Here is a 19,407-nt window from a genome sequence, read left to right as displayed (position 1 = left end):
AACAATTGCCAAAGAAGAGGCCGTGAATTTGAGAACTTTTTGCTGAAAGCCTTTGGTTATTGCTGGAATGTTCTATTACTTTATTTTACTAAAAAAGAATGAGGAATAAAAAATATTTAAAACAGATGCTAGTGGAATTAGTTTTACTGGTAGAGTGTTCGGCACGATCGGAGCTCTCAGCTCAGTCCCTGATATCCTGTCAAACTGAGAATGATGGTGTGTGTCTGGAATTCCAGGATTGGTGAGGTGGAAGCAGGAGGATTAGGAGTTCAGTCATCCTGGGTTGGAGACCTTGTCTACACTAATTAGTTAGCTGACTAGTTAGCTAGTTAGTTAAAAGTGAGTTACTATCCATGAAATACTACAGTTACTAACAGTGAGAACTACATTTTGTCTTTGATCTGACTTCACGTCAGATTCACTGGCCCCATTCTCACCTCTGCGGCACACAGGTACTCCTCCATAGACATCTTGCTACCCTTTGACTGGGGATGGGACACTCTTCTTGGCACATTCATGTGGTTTCCTTCACATATTTTGGATCTGCTTTTGTAATAATAGTTTCTTTGCACCGAGGCTGCTCTTCTCTGCTGCAGGATGTATTTTCCTGTGGTATTCCTATCTTCCCTTTACGGTGCTCATTCCTTTAATTTTTTTGGTATTTGTGAACTCCTATCAATTTTGTTTTTGTTTTTGTTTTTGTTTTTTTTTTGTTTGTTTTTGTTTTTTTTTTTTCTTTTTTGTTTTTCGAGACAGGGTTCCCCTGTAGTTTCTAGAGCCTGTCCTGGAGCTAGCTCTTGTAGACCAGGCTGGCCTCGAACTCAGAGATCCGCCTGCCTCTGCCTCCCGAGTGCTTGTTTTTGTTTTTTTGAGACAGGGTTTCTCTGTGTAGTTTTTGCTGTCCTGGAACTTGCTCAATAGACAAGACTGGCTTCAAATTCAGAGACCCACGTGTGTTTGCCTCCTGAGTGCTGGGATTAAAGGTGTACGCCACCCCTACCTGGCTTACGTAATATCTTTATATGCATTCATTTATCTGTTTTTGTTTACTAATACCATCCACAAATGCTGTGTAAACACAAAGAAAGATACTTTCCTCCCTCTCCTTTACTGCAAGACCCCAACTGCCTCAAGTAACAAAATGTAGATTCTTATAAAAAAAATCTTGAATGAATGAATGGGTAAATGTTGAAACCTCACCCAGGAAGTAATGTACAGCCATTGTGGCCACACCTGAACTCTAAATGATATTTTTGTTGACGGGTGGCCCCATCTAACATTTCCCAAGCTAAAGAATTAGTGGAATAGGTGAGTGGCTAATCTGTTAGGTGGATGAATGTACTTGATTCTAGGGAAAGCAACAAATCACAGATATTGATAAATATTTTGCTGAAGGTATCACATTCCTCTAAATAACTGAAAGTGTGTGAGAAAGAGATTATATGACTACACCTGTCATTTTGCTCATAGAATAAATGAACAGACATAATAAATTTTTCACATAGTCAAATTCTTGTCTTACATTCTTAATAAAAGAGAATTAGGTAGTTGGATGGATGGATCAATGGGTAAGAGTACATGCTATTCATCAGGAGGACCTTAGCTCAGATATCTAGCACCCATGGTAAAGGCTGGGCATGACTGTGAGCACCTGTAACCACATCGTTAGAGGCAGGGACACACTGAAGAATTTTGAAGGGCTTGTTTGCCAGATGACCTAGCCCTAAAACATGGAGCTCTGGGTTCAATGAGGGACTCTTTCAGAAACTAGAGAAGAAAGCAACAGGGGAAGATATCCATGTGCTTTCTCTGGTCTCCGTGTTTATAACCACACAAATGCACATGTGCATATATGCACACACACAAAACTTGACACACACATACAAGATACAGATGTTTAAAAAGTAGAAGCCAATAAGAATGAAATTGATTTGGCTTCTTTGTGGAAGAGTATGTGCAAGATTATATCCAACGCAACTGAAAGAAAATATATTTTAAATATTGGTGCCATAAGATGTATGATTGACAGTCAAGTCAACATCATACAGCCATGCATCATCCCACCCATCAATGCCACCTAATGAAATAGAAGCCATGTAAAAACAGAACATGTACTAATGGTCTTGAATGGCTAGCTACAACCAAATTGCCGTAGCATGGGCTACATGACTACAAGATGCCTTGGCGTTGTTTAAGAGCCACTAGCAGAATGATCATCATTTTTGATTTGGACTTTGAAAATATAAAAAGAGCCTGGACACAAAAGCAAGGGAACTTCAGGACAAGCAGCAAGCTGCCCTGTAGCCCGAATGCCACTCTCCTTTTAGACACACTATAAAACTGAAGAGCCCAGAGGTTCCCTGTGGACTTTAGTTATTGACTTTATTGAATTTTCTAGACCTGAGCAAAAGGGCAGAGTGGCAAACCTGTGGTGTATTTCTTTTTTGTGACTTGTTGCCGCGCGATAGTTCTACAAATCTTTCAAAGTTGAAGGCAAAGCCAGTTATGAGTAGTGCAACTAGTTCTTCTCATGAAAAACATAACTACAGGCCTCTAGGGCTCTCAGGTCCAATGAGCTCCTTTTGGGTATGAGCTGTCTTCTTTGATCTGTTCCTTTCCCAGTGTCAAGCACAGGGTGTCCTGATAAATCTTGTCGGCCGTCTTATTGAGAATGTTAAAGTGATATTCTCTCACAGTATTGCTTTCTTCTAGAGATGAAGTCAACAACTAATCTAATCATGTAAGCAGTCAGTTAGTTTGCCTTTGGTGTTCCGATAAATAACATCAGTCGAGGTACTGGTGTCCATACAGGAATGGACAAGCTTTGGGTGAAGATTCTTCCAGAATGGTTTCCATTTCTGGGTTCCTATCTGCCACAATCTCATGGAAACCCCATTCTCATGCACCGTATGAGTTTAGTAATTCAGTTGCTCTTTGGTTTGTATCAGTTCTTGTTTTTTTTTTTACTTACTGATTTAGTTGACAATTATGGTTCCCAACTAGGCATAACTTTTGCCTATTGGAGTGGCAGATCTGATGGCACTTTTTGTTTGACTCTGTGTGAGTGGGGTAAGGTGTGGGTTTGTGTATATGCATATTTATGAAGGCCAGATGCGGATGGATGTTGGGTGTCTTCCATCACTTTCCACAACTTGTCGACCAGGCTGGCCTTGAACTCAAAGAAATCTACCTGCCTCTGCCTCCAAGGGTGCTGGGATTAAAGGTGTGTGCCACCACCGCTGTATTTTTCACAATAGTGTTTGATATAGGGTGTCTCCCCACACATAGACCTCATCCACTGGCTAGGCTGTCTGGCTGGGGAGTTGTAGGGTCATCTTCTCTCCACCTTCTCAGTGTTCAGTTTATAGATTCCCAGGACAGCACCAAACATTTTCATGGGGATCTGAACTCAGACCCTCCTGATTGTGTAGCACCCACTGTACACACTGAGCTAACTCTTCAGCCCCTGAAGACACTTTTTGATTGGCATGTCTAGAGGGCTGGAGTGTTATGTTGCCAGGGAGAATGTTCTCCAATCTATAGAATAGTATTTCCAATAAATAATTACCCAGTTGGAAATATAAACTACTTGATGGGTAAGAAATATTTATTAAGAGACTTGTAATTTACTGAAAGGCTTATGTACTCAAATTTGTAAAAATATAATAATAATAATAATAATAGTAATAATAAAGATTTTTACATTGTATTACTGCTGGCTTGGTGGAAATCAGTTCTTCATTTTACTCTTTTCAAAAGTTAATGTTGAATTGCCACTCTGTCCCCATCCCATCTCCCATAGATTAACCTGAACATCCTACACAATCAGTTCCTTGTCTTCTCCCTTCGCTGCCATTTTTTCTTGTAATAGAAAAAAATGGCAAATGGGTTTGGGGAGCCTGTCTTTAGCAAATTCCTGTCCTTCACTTACCATACCCAGTCAACTGTGAGTCTTACTTTTGGTATCATTATCTCTAAAATGATATCTTTCAAATCTTTTCCTGTCTTTCCACCCTTGTTATTGTTCTCACACTATGTCTCTCCAGGGTCTTAACCGTACTCTCACTAACTCCATGTTTTCTTCCAGAAAATTCTTGTCGAATAGCCTAAGGATAAATAAAGCCAATTGTAAATCATCTTTTTCTACCTTCAAATGATAAATGCAGGCCTCCAAGCGGGATTTATAGGGCCTCTTTTGAAATCCTTCCAATCCCACTTTGTAGCATTAGACTTCATGCAATAGTTATGCTATGATGTCCTTTCGATGTATAAGACACTCCGTCAACCTTATGACTCTGAGAGTTCACGAATTCTTCAATATTAAAGCTATTGAATGCTTTACGAAGTTGGAGCTGAAGGACAGATGATGAAACACGTGACCTGGTCGCATTTGAAGACCAGGACTAGATTCTTTTGAGGTGAACTGCATGTTTCTTGGCCAGAACCGAACAATCATCATTTTATTTACAATGTTTGCTTTTCACAAGTTAGGATCTTGTCATGAGAGGAAACGCAGACAAATTCATCTGGGAGTTGAATGAAAGGGCTTTTTAATAATTTGAAAACACAGCCGTGGTGCTGTCTTTGGCCTAGTACTTCAATGGTTTATCATTCCTTTCTTTCATCTTGTCATCAACAGAGCAGCATAGGACAGAAATTGCCACATTGGTTCTAAAAGTGTGAGGGCACCAGACAGTCCAGTGACTTCCCCATAACCATCCTACCAAAAGCTAGCATACAACTGCCTTGGATGAGGTGTTTTTAGTCTCCTGATACAATACTGTGTAGTTTGAAAGGAATTGACCCCCATAATCTCATAGAGAGCAGCACTATTAGTAGGTGTGGCTTTGTTGGAGTGGGTACGGCCTCGTTGGAGGAAGTGTGTCACTGTGGGGGTGGGCTTTGAGGTTTCCTATGCTCATGATACCACCCGGTGTCACAGCTGACTCTCTGTTGCCTACAAGATGTAGGACTTTTAGCTATTTCTTCAGTATGTCACCACGCTTCCTGACATGGTGATAATGGACTGAACCTCTGAAACTGTAAGTGAGACACCCCAATTGAATGCCTTTCCTTTAAAAGCGTTGCTGTGGTCATGGTATCTCTTTATAACGATAGAAACCCCAACTAAGACAAATACATAGTGAAGGATTTAAACTGAGCTGAGAAGTTCACTCTTTCTGTGAGCAAAAATCTAAGATTGGGACAGTCATTGCATATTGTAAAAGTGTACGGCATAATGGTTGCCTGGTATACTGTCTTTCGTGTAACCTTCAGGTTACCCTCACTGGGAAGGCATTGCTTTTGTGTTTGGGATGATAAAAGAGTCACAAGATAAGTGAACAGACTGAAGACTGGGACAGTCTTCAGTTCCCAAGAAACTTTAAAAACCTGAAAATTAATAAGGCCCCTGTGGGATATTGAAATTATCAATTGAGTATAAAAATTTCCAATTTCCATTAATAGTAACAATAAAAGACATCAGTGTTTTACCACAGTTATCAGATACTATACGCTAGTCAAGTGATTTAATCACGCATAAAAAGGAAATTTATTAAGGAAGAAATTGAGTAGAGATAAAACTAATGGAATTTATTTCTTAGTGAACGGCTTCAGGAACTACCAGAAAGGCAAAGCACACTGTGGGACTTCTGAGCTGATGCACTGGGCTGCGACTCTTTTTTTTTTTTTTTTATGGTTTTTCGAGACAGGGTTTCTCTGTGGCTTTGGAGCCTGTCCTGGAACTAGCTCTTGTAGACCAGGCTGGTCTCGAACTCACAGAGATCCGCCTGCCTCTGCCTCCCGAGTGCTGGGATTAAAGGCGTGTGCCACCACCGCCCGGCTTGGGCTGCGACTCTTATTATGCCCAAAATGAAATGAAGGCTTTTGGGCACACCTAGAAAGGATCTGTTGGTTGGACTCAATCTTCTGCCTTATTTTATCTCCCAGACTGTGCCCTTGTCCTCCTGATCTTCTTTTAGTGACACGGGAAAACCCTTGGGACCATGGACTTTCTTATACCTTGATAACTTCATTCAAACTCTCCCATACTCTGGCAATGAATTTTTTCCCTCTGCAACATTAGCCAGAGTGTTTAATTACAATGTAGTGCTACACCCAGAAGTATCAACGTGTGTTCTTTGTGTGTGGTTCCTCTTCCTTCACCCTATACCTAGGAAGGACAACGGACTCCAAGAGCCCAAATACTTAAAGCATTTGACTACAAGGTAAGATGATGGCTTCATCTTTTCCTATTCATATTTCATATTACACTGGAGCCATAGGGGGGAAGAAGAGGAGACTTGTGAGCATCACCGATCAGAAGGAAAAAGAAGTAGCAGAGCACCCAAAATGGGAAGGAAGAAGGAACTCATCCATGGTGCAGTAGGAAAGACTCAGTACCTGCTGGCTGAGAATGGAAAACCAACATCCATGTGGGTAGTAGAAAACTCGTCTCATTCCTTAATTTGGCAGGGCATTCTGGGTTTGTGATGTTTACATGAAATAAAAGAGTAGGTAAGGGCTTAGAGACACCATACCATACTCTTAGATGTCGAAGATTTTGAGGTAAGTAATCTTGACATTGTACGACATTATCTTAGTGGATCTGATCTGCTGTCATAGCCATTCTAGTACGTGCAAGGAGGGGGAGGCTGGGTGTGGCAAAGAAAGCAATGTTACCATGAAGAAAAAGACCAGAATGGGGCAATTACAAATGGAATAATAGAGGCATCTTCCAGAAATGGGAAGAAACAAAGCAAAGCAAAACAAAACAAAACAAAAAAAACATTCTTTCCTTGAGAATCTAGATGGAGCACAAGTCTGTTGTCTGATTAGTTTGGGGCCAACAAAAACTAATTTGGGACTTCTGGCCCTCAGAACTGTGACAGAATCAGTTCCTGTCATTTCAACCACCAAGTACTTAAGTACATGGTGGTCTATCACAGGGGCTGTAGAAAAGTAATACACACACAAGGTAAAAGACAGAGTGCTCTGACCAATATGGATCTGGGCAGAATCCCGGGCAGCTAGCTCATCATGGCTACATATACATTTGCATGTATATATTTGCTTCTGTCACCCATTGTCTGCTTACTGTCTGTCAGACAGAGTTCCATGAGGGCCCTAGGATGTTTGCTTTCATTCCCTGATCTGCATCCGGGACTCAGCTTGGCAGCTGGCACAGAATAATTGTTCTACAAATAACTGAATAAATGAAAGGCATTGCTAAAATAACAATAGCGAAGAAAACCGCAAATAATAAATGGCAAAAATAACTAGGGGAAGGATTAAACCAGACACTAAATTGAATAGTCAGACATACGCCATTAGCAACGCAAGTTGAAATTCAGCTGCTGTGACCCATGGATGGCAATGCCTCCTTCATTTGATGGCTGGTCCTGTAATGCTGGCTGCCTGGTCGTATGTTCTGTCACTTTCTACATTTGGTGAGTTTTATCAGTGCAGTCCCGAGGGGTTTTCTAAGAGGTATGAGGTGGGTTTCCTGATGCTAGGTTTGCAGACCAAAGTCATGGGGGAGATATGGTGGTCCTGGCCTGCGGCTTGCAGTTCTTTCTTCTATGGAGACAGCGCAAAATTTCCTTCTGTTTTTCCAAACTTAGAGATCTCTGTCATGAGGCGGCTCCTCCTGAAGGGGGCAGTGTCAAGCCTGCTCAGTGTTGCAAGCCTCCAGTAGCTCAAACTGCAGTGCCTGTATCATTCCGAAGGTGACTGTGAAGCAACAAAATTGTACCTCCCTTGACTCATTCACAAATGTGAGTGAGGTGTCACATGATGTCATCCTGAGAACCGAAATGTTCCATACGTAACCGAAATTCCAGTTTGCACACCCTCTTGACTCCAAGCCGAGCAATCTCCCACGCTTGGCTGTCAAGAGCGGTTAGAAACCTGCAAATGGCTCATATGCAGAGAAAGGATGTGATAATAGCTCCATTTCAGACCTCGGAGCCTAGAATGAAGTTTGGGATCCTCATGCTGAGCCCTTTGTGAAACTGAGGGTGGAAGCCCTTGGCTCCTCTTGCCAGTCTTTGCCAGTCCTGCTAAGACCCGAATCCATTTGCACAGTGGTTGTGAATCAGTGTTGCTCGCCTAGCTGAGGGAAGGTGGTTAGCTGTTCGGGCCACACTGGGATATCCAGTAAAATGTGCATTGATGGGTGAGGAAAGAATGAAACAATTTTAGACACAATCAGATGGAAGGTTTGTTCCCCACTCCCCAGTACCCAGAGACATTTGAATTAAAGTGCACTTGTTTTTCAAAATATTACGACCTTTATTGTGGCTCTTAACTTTTGAAAGGTCAAAAGAGAGTAACTGAGAAAAACACTTCACCTTCTCCTCAACCAAAGTATAAAACCATAAAGGTTAAGAAGTCTTGATCTTTTCTATATCATGCGTGAAAGCACAAGTTATCTATGGCTGTAATATTTATTTACATTTAAATTATAAAGGTGGCTGAGTTGGAACTCCAGCTCTGCCATTCAATAGTTGTAAGGAGCTTGTCTAAGGTACTGGATCTCTCTCTTTCCTCATTTATAAAACAGAAATGGCATTAACAGTGCTTGCCACAAAAGAGCACTATGAGGAAAATAATACATTCATTATGTAAAGTCCTTACAGCGGTGCCTCGCATCCAAAAATATTTATGGAGCATCATTCAGCAGGCCCCGGGCCAGTTCTAGAACTGGACATGAGACAATGGAGAAAAATTATTGCTGCCCATGGTGCATGGGTTTTATTGTAGAACGTCAACTCACAGAAATGCCTTGTGATACATTTCATAGGAATTAACCCCCCCCCCCCGGGTTATTTTGTAAACTTCATTCCAAGAACACACAGATAAGATTTGCGTTCAAGTTTGTTTTTTTTTTTTTTTTTTTTTTTTTTTTTTCTGGGATGTTAAAGCCCACAGGCTCAAATCTGACTCTTGGTTTGTTCTGTTTCTGCAGGGTATCAAATTCAGGGCCTTGTGTAAGCTAGGCAAGCTCTTTAGCACAGAGCTCCAATCCCAACCGCAGCGCAAATTCTAGATTAATCTTCACTGCCCACCTGACAGCACTCTGTGTAGCTGATTTAGCTGATTTGAGCTGTGACTCTCACCTTTGACTTGGGAAAAGGCCAGGTACCAAGGAGACTGTTTATTCTCCTGCTTTCCCACATTTTTATTCATTCATTTGCTGTGCTTAAAAAGTAATTAGCAAGGTGCACACACTGTATCAACAGCTTGATTTAGGTTTAATTCTACAGAGAAGCAAATGTAATTGCCATTGTCTTGCCGGGGAGGGGCTCTGAGGCAACCTCTGGATTTCCGAAGGCAGCCAGGCCTCATCTCAACAGGGCATGTGATTAGGGTTCTCATGTTTCTGTTTTATCTTTCTTTCTGTCCGTTGCTGTATTTGCTATATTTGCTCCCTTCCTCTTTTCCCAGTAGTACTCGGAGGCTATTGTATTTGAAGGTGACTCATTTAGGAGTTTCTCCTTTTAAAAAATATATATAAACTAATACCTGTATAAAATGATGAAGAAGTGTAAGGGACCTCTCCTGTACCTTTACCCAGCTTTCCTCCATATTAGCATCTTATGCGACTATAAAATAACAAGAACGCCAGGAAATCGTCAGTGATGTAGCTACAGTGTTCATTCACATTTAATTGGGATTGATTTTTTAAACAATCACTGTTTATACTTGATAATCAATTAACACTATAGTAAAGACTGAAATTTATTCCATGTGTTTATCGTGGGTCTGAGTTTATGTAAGTGTGATTAATAGTGTGTGTGTGTGCATGTGTGTTTCTCTCTGTGTGTGCATGTGTGTGTGTGCATGCGTGCTTGCATGCAGTGCAGAATGTCATTCCCATTTTGTGAGACTGTTTTTGGCAAACAAGGGGAAATAATATGTAAACACGTTTAAAAACTTTAAGATACTAAACATAATGAAGTACAGGGCCCCAGACTTTTAATTCCCTCATTGAAGGACAATATCCATAGATGATAGGTTGTACGTATATTCAGCTTCAGAATATATGGTTCTATGTGTGGGGGAACTGGTGTGTACAGCGGAATCAATGAAAATTTTATCTAAGCTATCAAATCAGAGTCACAGAGATGGCAGGGACCTTTGATCCTGATACAACAATGTACACATTACTTGTATTTTGAAATATTGAATGGCAGATGGTCTCAAATCTCTGATTGAAACATCAGACAATGAACATGTACTCTTTATGGGTGGATCGCCTTCTGTTTAGGTGGCTTTACAAGGTCATTGTTGTGAAAGCAAGACTCTGCTTTCCCTGCAACCTTCATGCACTGGTCTTGGTTCTGTCATTCGGGACGGGGCAGAACGGAGGTCACCTGGAGAAATCATCATTCTCCTGAGCTCTCTCTTCTCTGGCCAAATGATATAAGTCCTTCTTAATAATGTGTGCCTCAGGGAAACATGCTAAGTTATGGTTGCGTTCACTAAGTCAGACTCCATTAATACATGGACTGACCACAACACCTCACACTCGGGCTGCACCAAGATCTTTGTGTCTGTCAAAGATACTGGAATTCATGTTCCTACAAACACATTTTCGCGGTCTTGCTTTTCTCTTTTTATTTTTCATCCCGGTTTATTTTATATTGATTTTAAAATCAATTACTATCCCCTGAGTATGTTTTTCGAGCGTCAGCATTTAGCCATGTGTCCTTGATTGTGTGCATACATAGTCTTTGGCATCAGAGCAGGTCTTCAAGAAGAGCCTTCTTAGTTGAAGCCTATTGTGCCGACTATTGAGATTTCCTTTGATCTTGGCTCCATCGCTAAATATATTTATTGTCCTATTGGGTCCACACTGCCTTCAATCTTTAGAAATTCTCCTTGAGAAAGTCTTGCCCATAAAAGGGTGAACAGGGTGCCATTAGAGAGCTATAGATTCTAACTGCAGCATTTTGACTCCTATTAATGTTAAATTTTAATTTAGCTATTGCTTTTTGCTAAGGCTTGACACAAGGAGTGGCTACACAAAATGACTCTATTTTCAATGAAGCTATATTAGGTGATTCAATATCTCATTTGTAAGAACCTCATGGGAAATCTCTTTTCTAGCAGAAATGATAAAAAAAAGAGTTGAAGTGTTATGAGTTTCCCTCTGTTTTGACTTATAAGAAAAAAAATCAATTGCTCAATTGCTGTATCCTTTCTTTATTTCCACTTATTGATCTCCCCTCTCTTTCCTTTTATTACCTGGCATTTCATGATATCATCGCTGTGTTAATGATAAATTTTGGCAGATATCATGGCATATCATTTCTAAAAGTAACCAAGATACAAAAATAACAAAAATGATGCCATTAGAAACATCATTTAAGATTCTTAGGTCCATAGGATAATTTAACATTTAATTAGATCAGCAGGGAATTGTTCTCAGAATGCTTACTAAAGTGCCTCAGCCTTTCAAATCACTTATTTGAAAAATTCACAGCTTAGAGTGCTATTTCCTGAAAATCTTCCATATGTATCTTCCCAGGCAGGACCTTGATTCAAAGCAGGCATTGCCATCACTTGATCATTTGCTAACCTTGCCCTTGGTTTGTTTTGGTCTTTCAATTTCAGGGTCTCCAACCCCATTTTACTGTAAAATATTTTATTTTCGCTAAATACCGTGACTTGCATGAAATTCTTTCTACTGAAAAGACCTCTGGACCCAGAACTAAAGGCCCAGGCTCCTGGGCTTGCATCAGCTACTGTTTCTGGGACTATGGGCAGGGCAGTAAGCCATGTAGTTTCTCATTATAGAAAAATACCTTGAGATGAGTATCCAATAAAATGGACAGAGCTTTCTTTCTGATTTACTTTCAAAATATTTCTTTTTTTGAGAGTAACAATTCCTTCCTTCTATTTTATATTTTATAAATGGGGGGTAAGAATCCTCTCCATGGAGTTAGCAAGAATGAGAACATAAAAGTTAAACTGTATGCTTAAGAGAATTTATGGTTTTCTGTTTATATAAGGATAAAAATTGACCCTGGAATATTCCTGAGTCAGATATACCTTTCTTTTAAGTTCATGGCTGGGATACCCGAATGGAGAGAGAAGTGGGACCTCACCAGCTGTACTGAAGAGAGGTGATGGCAGCTTTCTTATTAATAAATACATACTAATTTGCAAATATACAGCGGAATTTCCTTTAAGGTTTCTTTTCACCACATTAATAAAAAGCATACTCCTGGCACTTTAAAAATCGCACTTGCTTCAACCTTCTTTACTGGTCACAATTACTTACCAAAGATGCATAAGACCACACGTCACAGGATGATTTCCGGTAGACAGGTGGCCTCACTAATTTTCGCCAGGGCTCTTACAATTAGCAACTATTCTGCCTGTACGCCTTTGAGATAGCAGAGCTGGGGATTAGACACAATTAGTCTGTAACAACATGGTCAAACTGGGTCTGTTTGATTTCATTGTTGCAATGCTCCCTGCTGCTTCCCAGGTTCACCACAAGGTCACTGCAAGAATAGATGCTTGATTGCAAAATGCTTGGAGCTCATGCACTGTGCTCCTTGCAAACACGTGGGTTAGGCAGAGTCTGTTTGCTCCCCTGATAGAGTTCAAAGTCAGTTTACCTATTGGATTGATGATTGATGTCGAATGTCTATGGTTACTTTGTACAACTACAGAGAGTATGCACACATTTGAGTGGTATTTTTTTTTTTTGCTACCCTTCTTCCTATTTTTAAACCTGCTCATTCTTTAGATCTGCAAAGTATGCTCAGAGTAATGATAAATTAGTAACCTGAGGCCTAGCTTACTGTGTGTCATAGTGTTTGACCCTGCTTGGGATCCTCTATCAGAAAGCTGGGCTCTAAAATTATCACTGGCTTCAAGCTTAGAAAAGCAAGAGTTATTGAAAGGTCAGTGAGACACTTATCTTAAAGCACTGTCTCCCAGAGAAAGGAGAGGGAGTGGTAATTTGGGGATTGTAATGATGACATCAACTATTCATGGACTGCTAATTTTGATGTTCATTAGAGAACAGCAGAGTCCAGCGGAGTAGCTTTTGCTAATATAAAACAGCTATTTTTGTAGTATGAAATAAGTTTTTATTTTATTTTATTTTTTTATTTTTTTGTTTTTCGAGACAGGGTTTCCCTGTAGTTTCTAGAGTCTGTCCTGGAGCTAGCTCTTGTAGACCAGGCTGGCCTCGAACTCAGAGATCCGCCTGCCTCTGCCTCCCGAGTGCTGGGATTAAAGGCATGCGTCACCACCTCCCGGCTCAAATTTTTATTTTTTAAATATAAACAAATGCAGATAAGAGTACAGATATAAACAGAGAAATTATCCTATAGTTAGCAATAAAATGTCTCATTTCAAACATGGTTTGTCAAGTATTGTGTTTTGAGCATAAATCAATGCAGCTACAAAGAACTGATATCTAGCTTAAAAGTCAAACCTTAAGTTCTTTTAGTAAAAGTTTATAGATCAAGGGGTAAGTGTATTTTCATAAATTCAAGTCCTGGAACTCGTGATCTTGGATTGGTTATGTCTGATACAAATGGAAGATAAAGGAAAATACCTATTTGTTTCACAGGATGCTATTTCTTGGGGTGGGGTTGTGGCGTGGTGGTGCAGTACCCACCAATGCACATACACATGGCTGTGGGCACAATGCCTCGCACTGAAACAAACAAACGAACGAACAACCAAAAGCAAAACAAAATCTCAAACCCAACCGCTTATGGGAATTTAGGAGGAAAACGACATTGAAATTACATTCTTTTGAACACTAATTTAATAGCAGTATTCGGAGGGGGAAATTCTATGCGATAATTTCTTGGCAGTATTTTCCTAACTGTTGATATTTATTATAGGTGTGCAGGATGAAGTGAGACATAAGAATATAGAATTATTGCCTTTATAGGTTCATACCCATTCAATCCCGGGAGAGTGGTTGGATATGGGTATCAAACTACTGTCTGTACTAGATTTTCAAGACTGGCTTCGTTGGTAGGGGTAGGAGAAGGCACATACTTCGGGAGAAAGAATTCTGTGTGCTTTATCAACATACCACTCCGTTCACTGAAAGCAGCTGGTCGCCTCTCTTGAGCCCTCCGTGTCTTTCGGCTACCCCTCCGGGGATGATTCGGGAGATATAAATTGGAGAATTCTGTTCCTTTCCCCCCATCACGTTGAAACCCAGGCCTTCGTCAGTCTTTGGCAGTTCGACTACCCGAGGGTGGGAGTGACCTTCGCTGGCTGCAAACGCTGCAACTGTTGCCTGAAAAAAAGAGATGGCCTTTTGGTAATAAAACAGGGGAAATAAGGCTACGTCAATGGTCCTCAGGGGGCAACTTCTTAGACATCTCTCTAGCTGTCTCCTGTAGAACGAAGAACACAGAATGTCTTCTTTTAGATGCTGTATATGACTATCTTCTTTGGTCAATCCTCAGCTAGTCATGTGTATCTTTGTAAGGCTTATCTACTCTGAAAAGTAAAACTGAAAACAAGGGCACTGTAGAATGTTTCAGAGTTCTGTCAGCTACATGGAAATCCTGGTCAAGGACTACAAACAGATTCAGTACACATACTACCTGGTCTGTATAACTGTTGAATGCATGTTGACCCCATGCATTTCGCGGGCAGGCTGTACCATGCTTTTGCTATGGTACACAGTCTATGTTTTTGCCTGCACATATATGTTCATCAATACTTACTAAATAAGCTGATGAGCACTTTTGTACATATATATTCATGAAAATACATGAAACCTTGCTATCGCCGAACCACTGGTTTAGTAAGTGTAAGGGTTTTTAATGTTTTGAATTCAGAATGTCTAAAAGAAAATAAAAATTAAAATTAAGTACTGGATCAAAAGGTATTTTTGTTTTACCAATATTCCATATTACTATGAACAGCGTCTGATTAGGCCTTTGATTATATCTCTCTTAATTCTGTACTAACATTTCAGCTAGTATAATGAAACGGGCAAACTAAACAGCTTGGGGCTTTATACCTAGGTATACAAAATGTTACGTAATATGGTCACAGGTCTATTTGAAAATGAACACCTTAGATCTTCAAATCCAGGAGATCAACTTACCATTAGCTCCCACCCAATGTGAATAACATAGTAGTTTCAATCAAGAAAAGATTCTCTGCCTGCTTCTTGTATTCCACTTCCATTAGCTCACCTTAACCACAGCTGCTTAGAGGCCTCGCGTAAAGTGATTTACTCTCAACACTGAAAATATTGATTCCCAACTATTGCACATCCTTTTCCCCCCACACAACATTATCGCATCAACTTGGCATTATGCTACTGCCTGCATTTAATGAAAGATAGCAAATGACACGGAGATATTGGCTTGGTTTTAGCTACATGCATTTGCGCATGCAAACCCTGCTGCTGTCATGCAAAGGTTTTCAATGGCTGACAGGGATGAGATGCAGACAGCCCAGAAACAACCAGAAAATATTGTGCCGCTGCCACGTTACGCTGCTGTCCTGCTGTTCTACATGAATAAGAAATGAGAATGGTAAAAACACTACATAATTCACTTTCCCCTTAATTAAACCACGTAGGGATCTTTTTTTTTTCTGCGAGTGTTCCACTTCAGAACAAGCAAAGCATGATGTAATGGTAACAGTACCCTCTATTTGCCGGGGTTAGGGAGGGAGAAAGAAACTTAAAAATCCACAGTGTTTCGTTACGGAATGAAAGCTGAAAATATCGGGGGAGAAATCAAAGAACAGGTGATAGAACGCAAAGGAGCTGAATGAAAGATTCTGAGTATTCTCACTTCTTGGTATCACTATTAGGAAGTTACACGCCCTTCACGAAGAAAGTTACATTCTGTTGAAAACATTTCTGTATGTGTAAAAATAGGAGGCGCCGAGCTGCAGGAGCGACTTCGGATTACCACTATTGTTTCCTAGTGATCCATCTTCCAGAAAATGTCACGATCCTCTTTCTTGTACTCTTTCTTAGGGGACCTTGGTAATCCCTGGGTTTGATCCTTTAAAGAACAAAAGTGGTACCTGCCACCAAGCAAATCACCCATTGCCCAGCTGAATAACAATGATGGCTCTCTGGTGTCAGGTGAAGCCTTTCGTGTCTAACTTACATCGGGGGCTTTTGACCTGTGCGAATGCGTTCTCATGCTCTCCAGAGGACATGGGTTCTTTTGCATCCACAGGATATACCTGAGACCATGTAGAACTCGATACAGTGAAGCAGCAGGTTTGCTTGTGCCAAATGGACATTTAGTGAGTTTAATGACGTCATTCTCCTTCCTTAAGCTACAGAAGCAGCAGAAAAAGGTCAATTTTTCCATTAGGATTTTTACCTGGTAAGGAGTACTGGTTCTAGACTCTGGGCTGCCACTGAGGTCTAAATTCTCTTACAGTGTACACACGAGAATACCTGAAACACACACGCGCACAATCAATTACTACATCACTGGGGTCAAGTATACTTTTAAAGTTGCTCAAGTCTTACCTTTGCTGTGGCCCTCGCACGGAATTCGGGGCAGCCGTTAACAGTGATCGTTTCATGCATGTATTGATACACCTAAAACAGTCAGGTAAGAAAAGAACGTGTAAGGATATGTCAGGAACAGCAGTTCTTTCGTTACCGATAGGACATCAAATTTTCATTGTAGAATGATGGGTGTTCTCTATCACAACCAGTGAGTCAATTATCTTGATGATTTGAATCAAATATACTTTCTACTTGTGTGTGTTTGTGTGTGTCTGTGTGTGTTGGGCCAAGAGAAGCAATTGCATTTAATCAGAAGTTTTTGATCTGTCTGTCCATATTTATGAACTGCAATAGCCTTTTTATTTCTGATTTTATAAAACTCTACCCATATTTTTAATGTTTTTGTGTGTATGCATGTATGCATGCATGTATGTATATATGTATCACTAGCTAAAAGATAAATTATTAAATTACATGGACAGTTACTTCTTGAATTTGGCAAAATTTTATAAATAATTTTCCAAATTAAGATCACAGTATTTTATTTGGCTTGAACTCCAACATGTTGGGAGGTGTGTTGCTATTAATGATACACATTTATTCTTTTGAATGACCAGGGATAAACACTGCAATAAGCCGACAGGATGCTCAATTAGTCCCTTAAGCACAGAGGTGGAATTGGTATTCTAGAGAAACTGTGAGGTAAGAGATTTGTAGAATTAATGATTCATTTTTCATGATGAATTGATATTTAATACGTGATAAAACTGAGGCGAAACAAAAAGGGTGAGACAAGCCTGGCATAAGGAGGTCGTTGAAATCAGGCCAGATTTTCTGTCTCATGGATTTAGGTTTGCACCTCATTGAGGAACCATGAGAGAGTGTGTCACCCACCATACATTCCGTCTCTCCGCCAGTCTGGAAAATGCATAAGGAATGTTGACTAAGTACGTTTTAAGGGATCGGGCTCCTAGTGGCACTCCTAAAGTAGCAGATAACACAACTAATGGGTATTTTAGACACAATTGTGGAAGAAATTGTGGGACCACGGTAAATAAAAATACTTTTCCTTCTATCAGTAATAATAAAATTGCTTTGTCTTACAGAATCTGAAGGATGGCAAGTGATTCAATGTTAGACTCTGAAGAAGATACTTGGTCAAAAGAAAGGTTACAAATGTTGGAGTGTATGCGATATGCTTATTATTTTGAGTTTAAATAATGACGTTATAAAAATCTATCACATAATGCATGGAGATGAAAAGTCCTTTTGTCATTATGCTGCTGAATTTTATTTTGGAGAGAAGAATTAACCATTAATTGTCTCCTGAAAGAATGAAGTAGGAAAAAAAATCTGCCATCAAACGTCTAAAGGAGTATGCAATTCTTTTAATTATTCTTATGTTAAATGCCTGAGTCAGAGGTTATTAAAAAGAACCCCAAATTTGATTAATTACCATTCGACAGCCGTTTACTAAGATTTGAGGCTAGTCTCTCAGCACGCGTAGCTGGCTCCTTATTTCTCAAAAGCATTTGGTTGAGTCTCCGTCAATGCCAACTCAGACTAACTAGCTGATGTTCTCAGAGGTAAACTGTTACAGTGGTCTACAGGTTACTGAAATGACTGCCAAACAAATTTCCATATTAGCCTGGAAAGAGCAGCATTTTACTTGCTTGATAGTTCTTTAAAAATTTATTTGCTCTCCTAGCTCATTAAGAGGAGGCTCCTCTCCCCTCCCCTGACTCTTCTGTCCATCTCAACTCTTGTTTTTTTAATTTTGAGATAGAGTTTACTCTGTAGTTTAGGAACCTGTACTGGAACTAACTCTTGTAGACCACTCTGGCCTCTAACTCACAGAGCTCCACCTGCCTCTGCCTCTGCCTCTGGAGTGCTGGGTGTAAAGGCGTACACCACCACTGCCAGGCTCCATCTCAATTCCTGTTGGACACCCCGCCCCTTATCTAGACTCACTACTCAGTGTCGAACACCCTTCACTACAGCCGCCTGTTCAAGTACCCAGCTAACCATGCATCTAGTATGCTTTTGGAGGGTCTACTGCCCTCAAGTGACAAAGCCAGGAGAGAGATGACCATATAGAACACAAACTTTTCTTCATTTTGTGTTCTTGGCTCCTGCAATTCTCCAGACATAGCAAACATCTCCCCTTCCACTTGTCCAGATCTTTGAACATCCTTATAACTCTGATTAAAACACCCCTCCACCAGGCAAGTATTTATTTATTCCACTTTAACAGGATGTTTAAGGGCCCAATTCAAGACTCATCTCCTTTGTTAAATCCCCTTCTGCATGCAGCGTTACATTTTCTTCCCTTTTCACTTCCGGGACCTTCTGAATTCCCTGGACCTCATGTTGATTAGCATTTCCTGGGAACAGGATGTATTTACTCGCATCCACAGATAAACATCAGATAAGGAACACCACGTAGCAAATAATTAAAAGATTGCCGTCAGCTGACTGAGACTAAAGGTCATTTTTTGTTAGTGAGTAACCGCTCATCCTTAATAAATATGGCAAATTAAGAATTTTTAATTAAAAACCGAGGGGTAGAACTGTTAGATATTTGTGTAGGCTCTGGAGATGGCTTTAAAGACAAACCCTGGCTGTGTGGCTTTCCAATTTTATGATGTTGGTCAGTTAACTGCTTGATTTCCCTGGGGCTCAATGTTCTCAGCTGAAAAATGTGCCCTACAATGGTATCTTCCAGGTCTTTTATGAGGATTGGATAAGATCATAACTAAAAGTTTGCTAATATCACTGTTGTCTTTGTTGCTGTTTATTTGATGTTGCTCATCTTATTTGACCCTGGGGTCTTCAGGGTAAAATCTCCCAGGATAAACAGTTTATGAACAGCTGTAGCTCTCAACTGGGGACACATTTGCCCTGCAGGAGATGTCTGAGAG

At 40.3% G+C, this 19,407-nt stretch overlaps 1 protein-coding gene across 6 annotated transcripts in view; it reads right to left on the bottom strand.

The window, feature by feature from the left end:
* Lin7a (lin-7 homolog A, crumbs cell polarity complex component) overlaps nt 1–19,407 on the bottom strand; it is a 141,980-nt gene that overhangs the window by 30,900 nt on the left and 91,673 nt on the right. For 5 of the 6 annotated variants that reach the window (XM_038314576.1, XM_038314577.1, XM_038314578.1 and 2 more), the window contains 2 exons: nt 16,505–16,576; nt 14,075–14,284 (listed from right to left, as the gene is read on the bottom strand). In XM_038314576.1, coding sequence (XP_038170504.1) covers nt 14,075–14,284; nt 16,505–16,576 — 282 coding nt within the window. Of the gene's footprint in view, nt 1–14,074; nt 14,285–16,352; nt 16,430–16,504; nt 16,577–19,407 lie in introns of all 6 variants that reach the window. The other variant, XM_038314581.1, reaches the window with a different exon arrangement.

This window comes from Arvicola amphibius, chromosome 17, assembly GCF_903992535.2.
Source record: "Arvicola amphibius chromosome 17, mArvAmp1.2, whole genome shotgun sequence".
Classification (NCBI taxonomy): domain Eukaryota; kingdom Metazoa; phylum Chordata; class Mammalia; order Rodentia; family Cricetidae; genus Arvicola; species Arvicola amphibius.
Note: the sequence above shows the minus strand (reverse complement) of the source record. Positions and strands in the feature narration are given on the sequence as shown.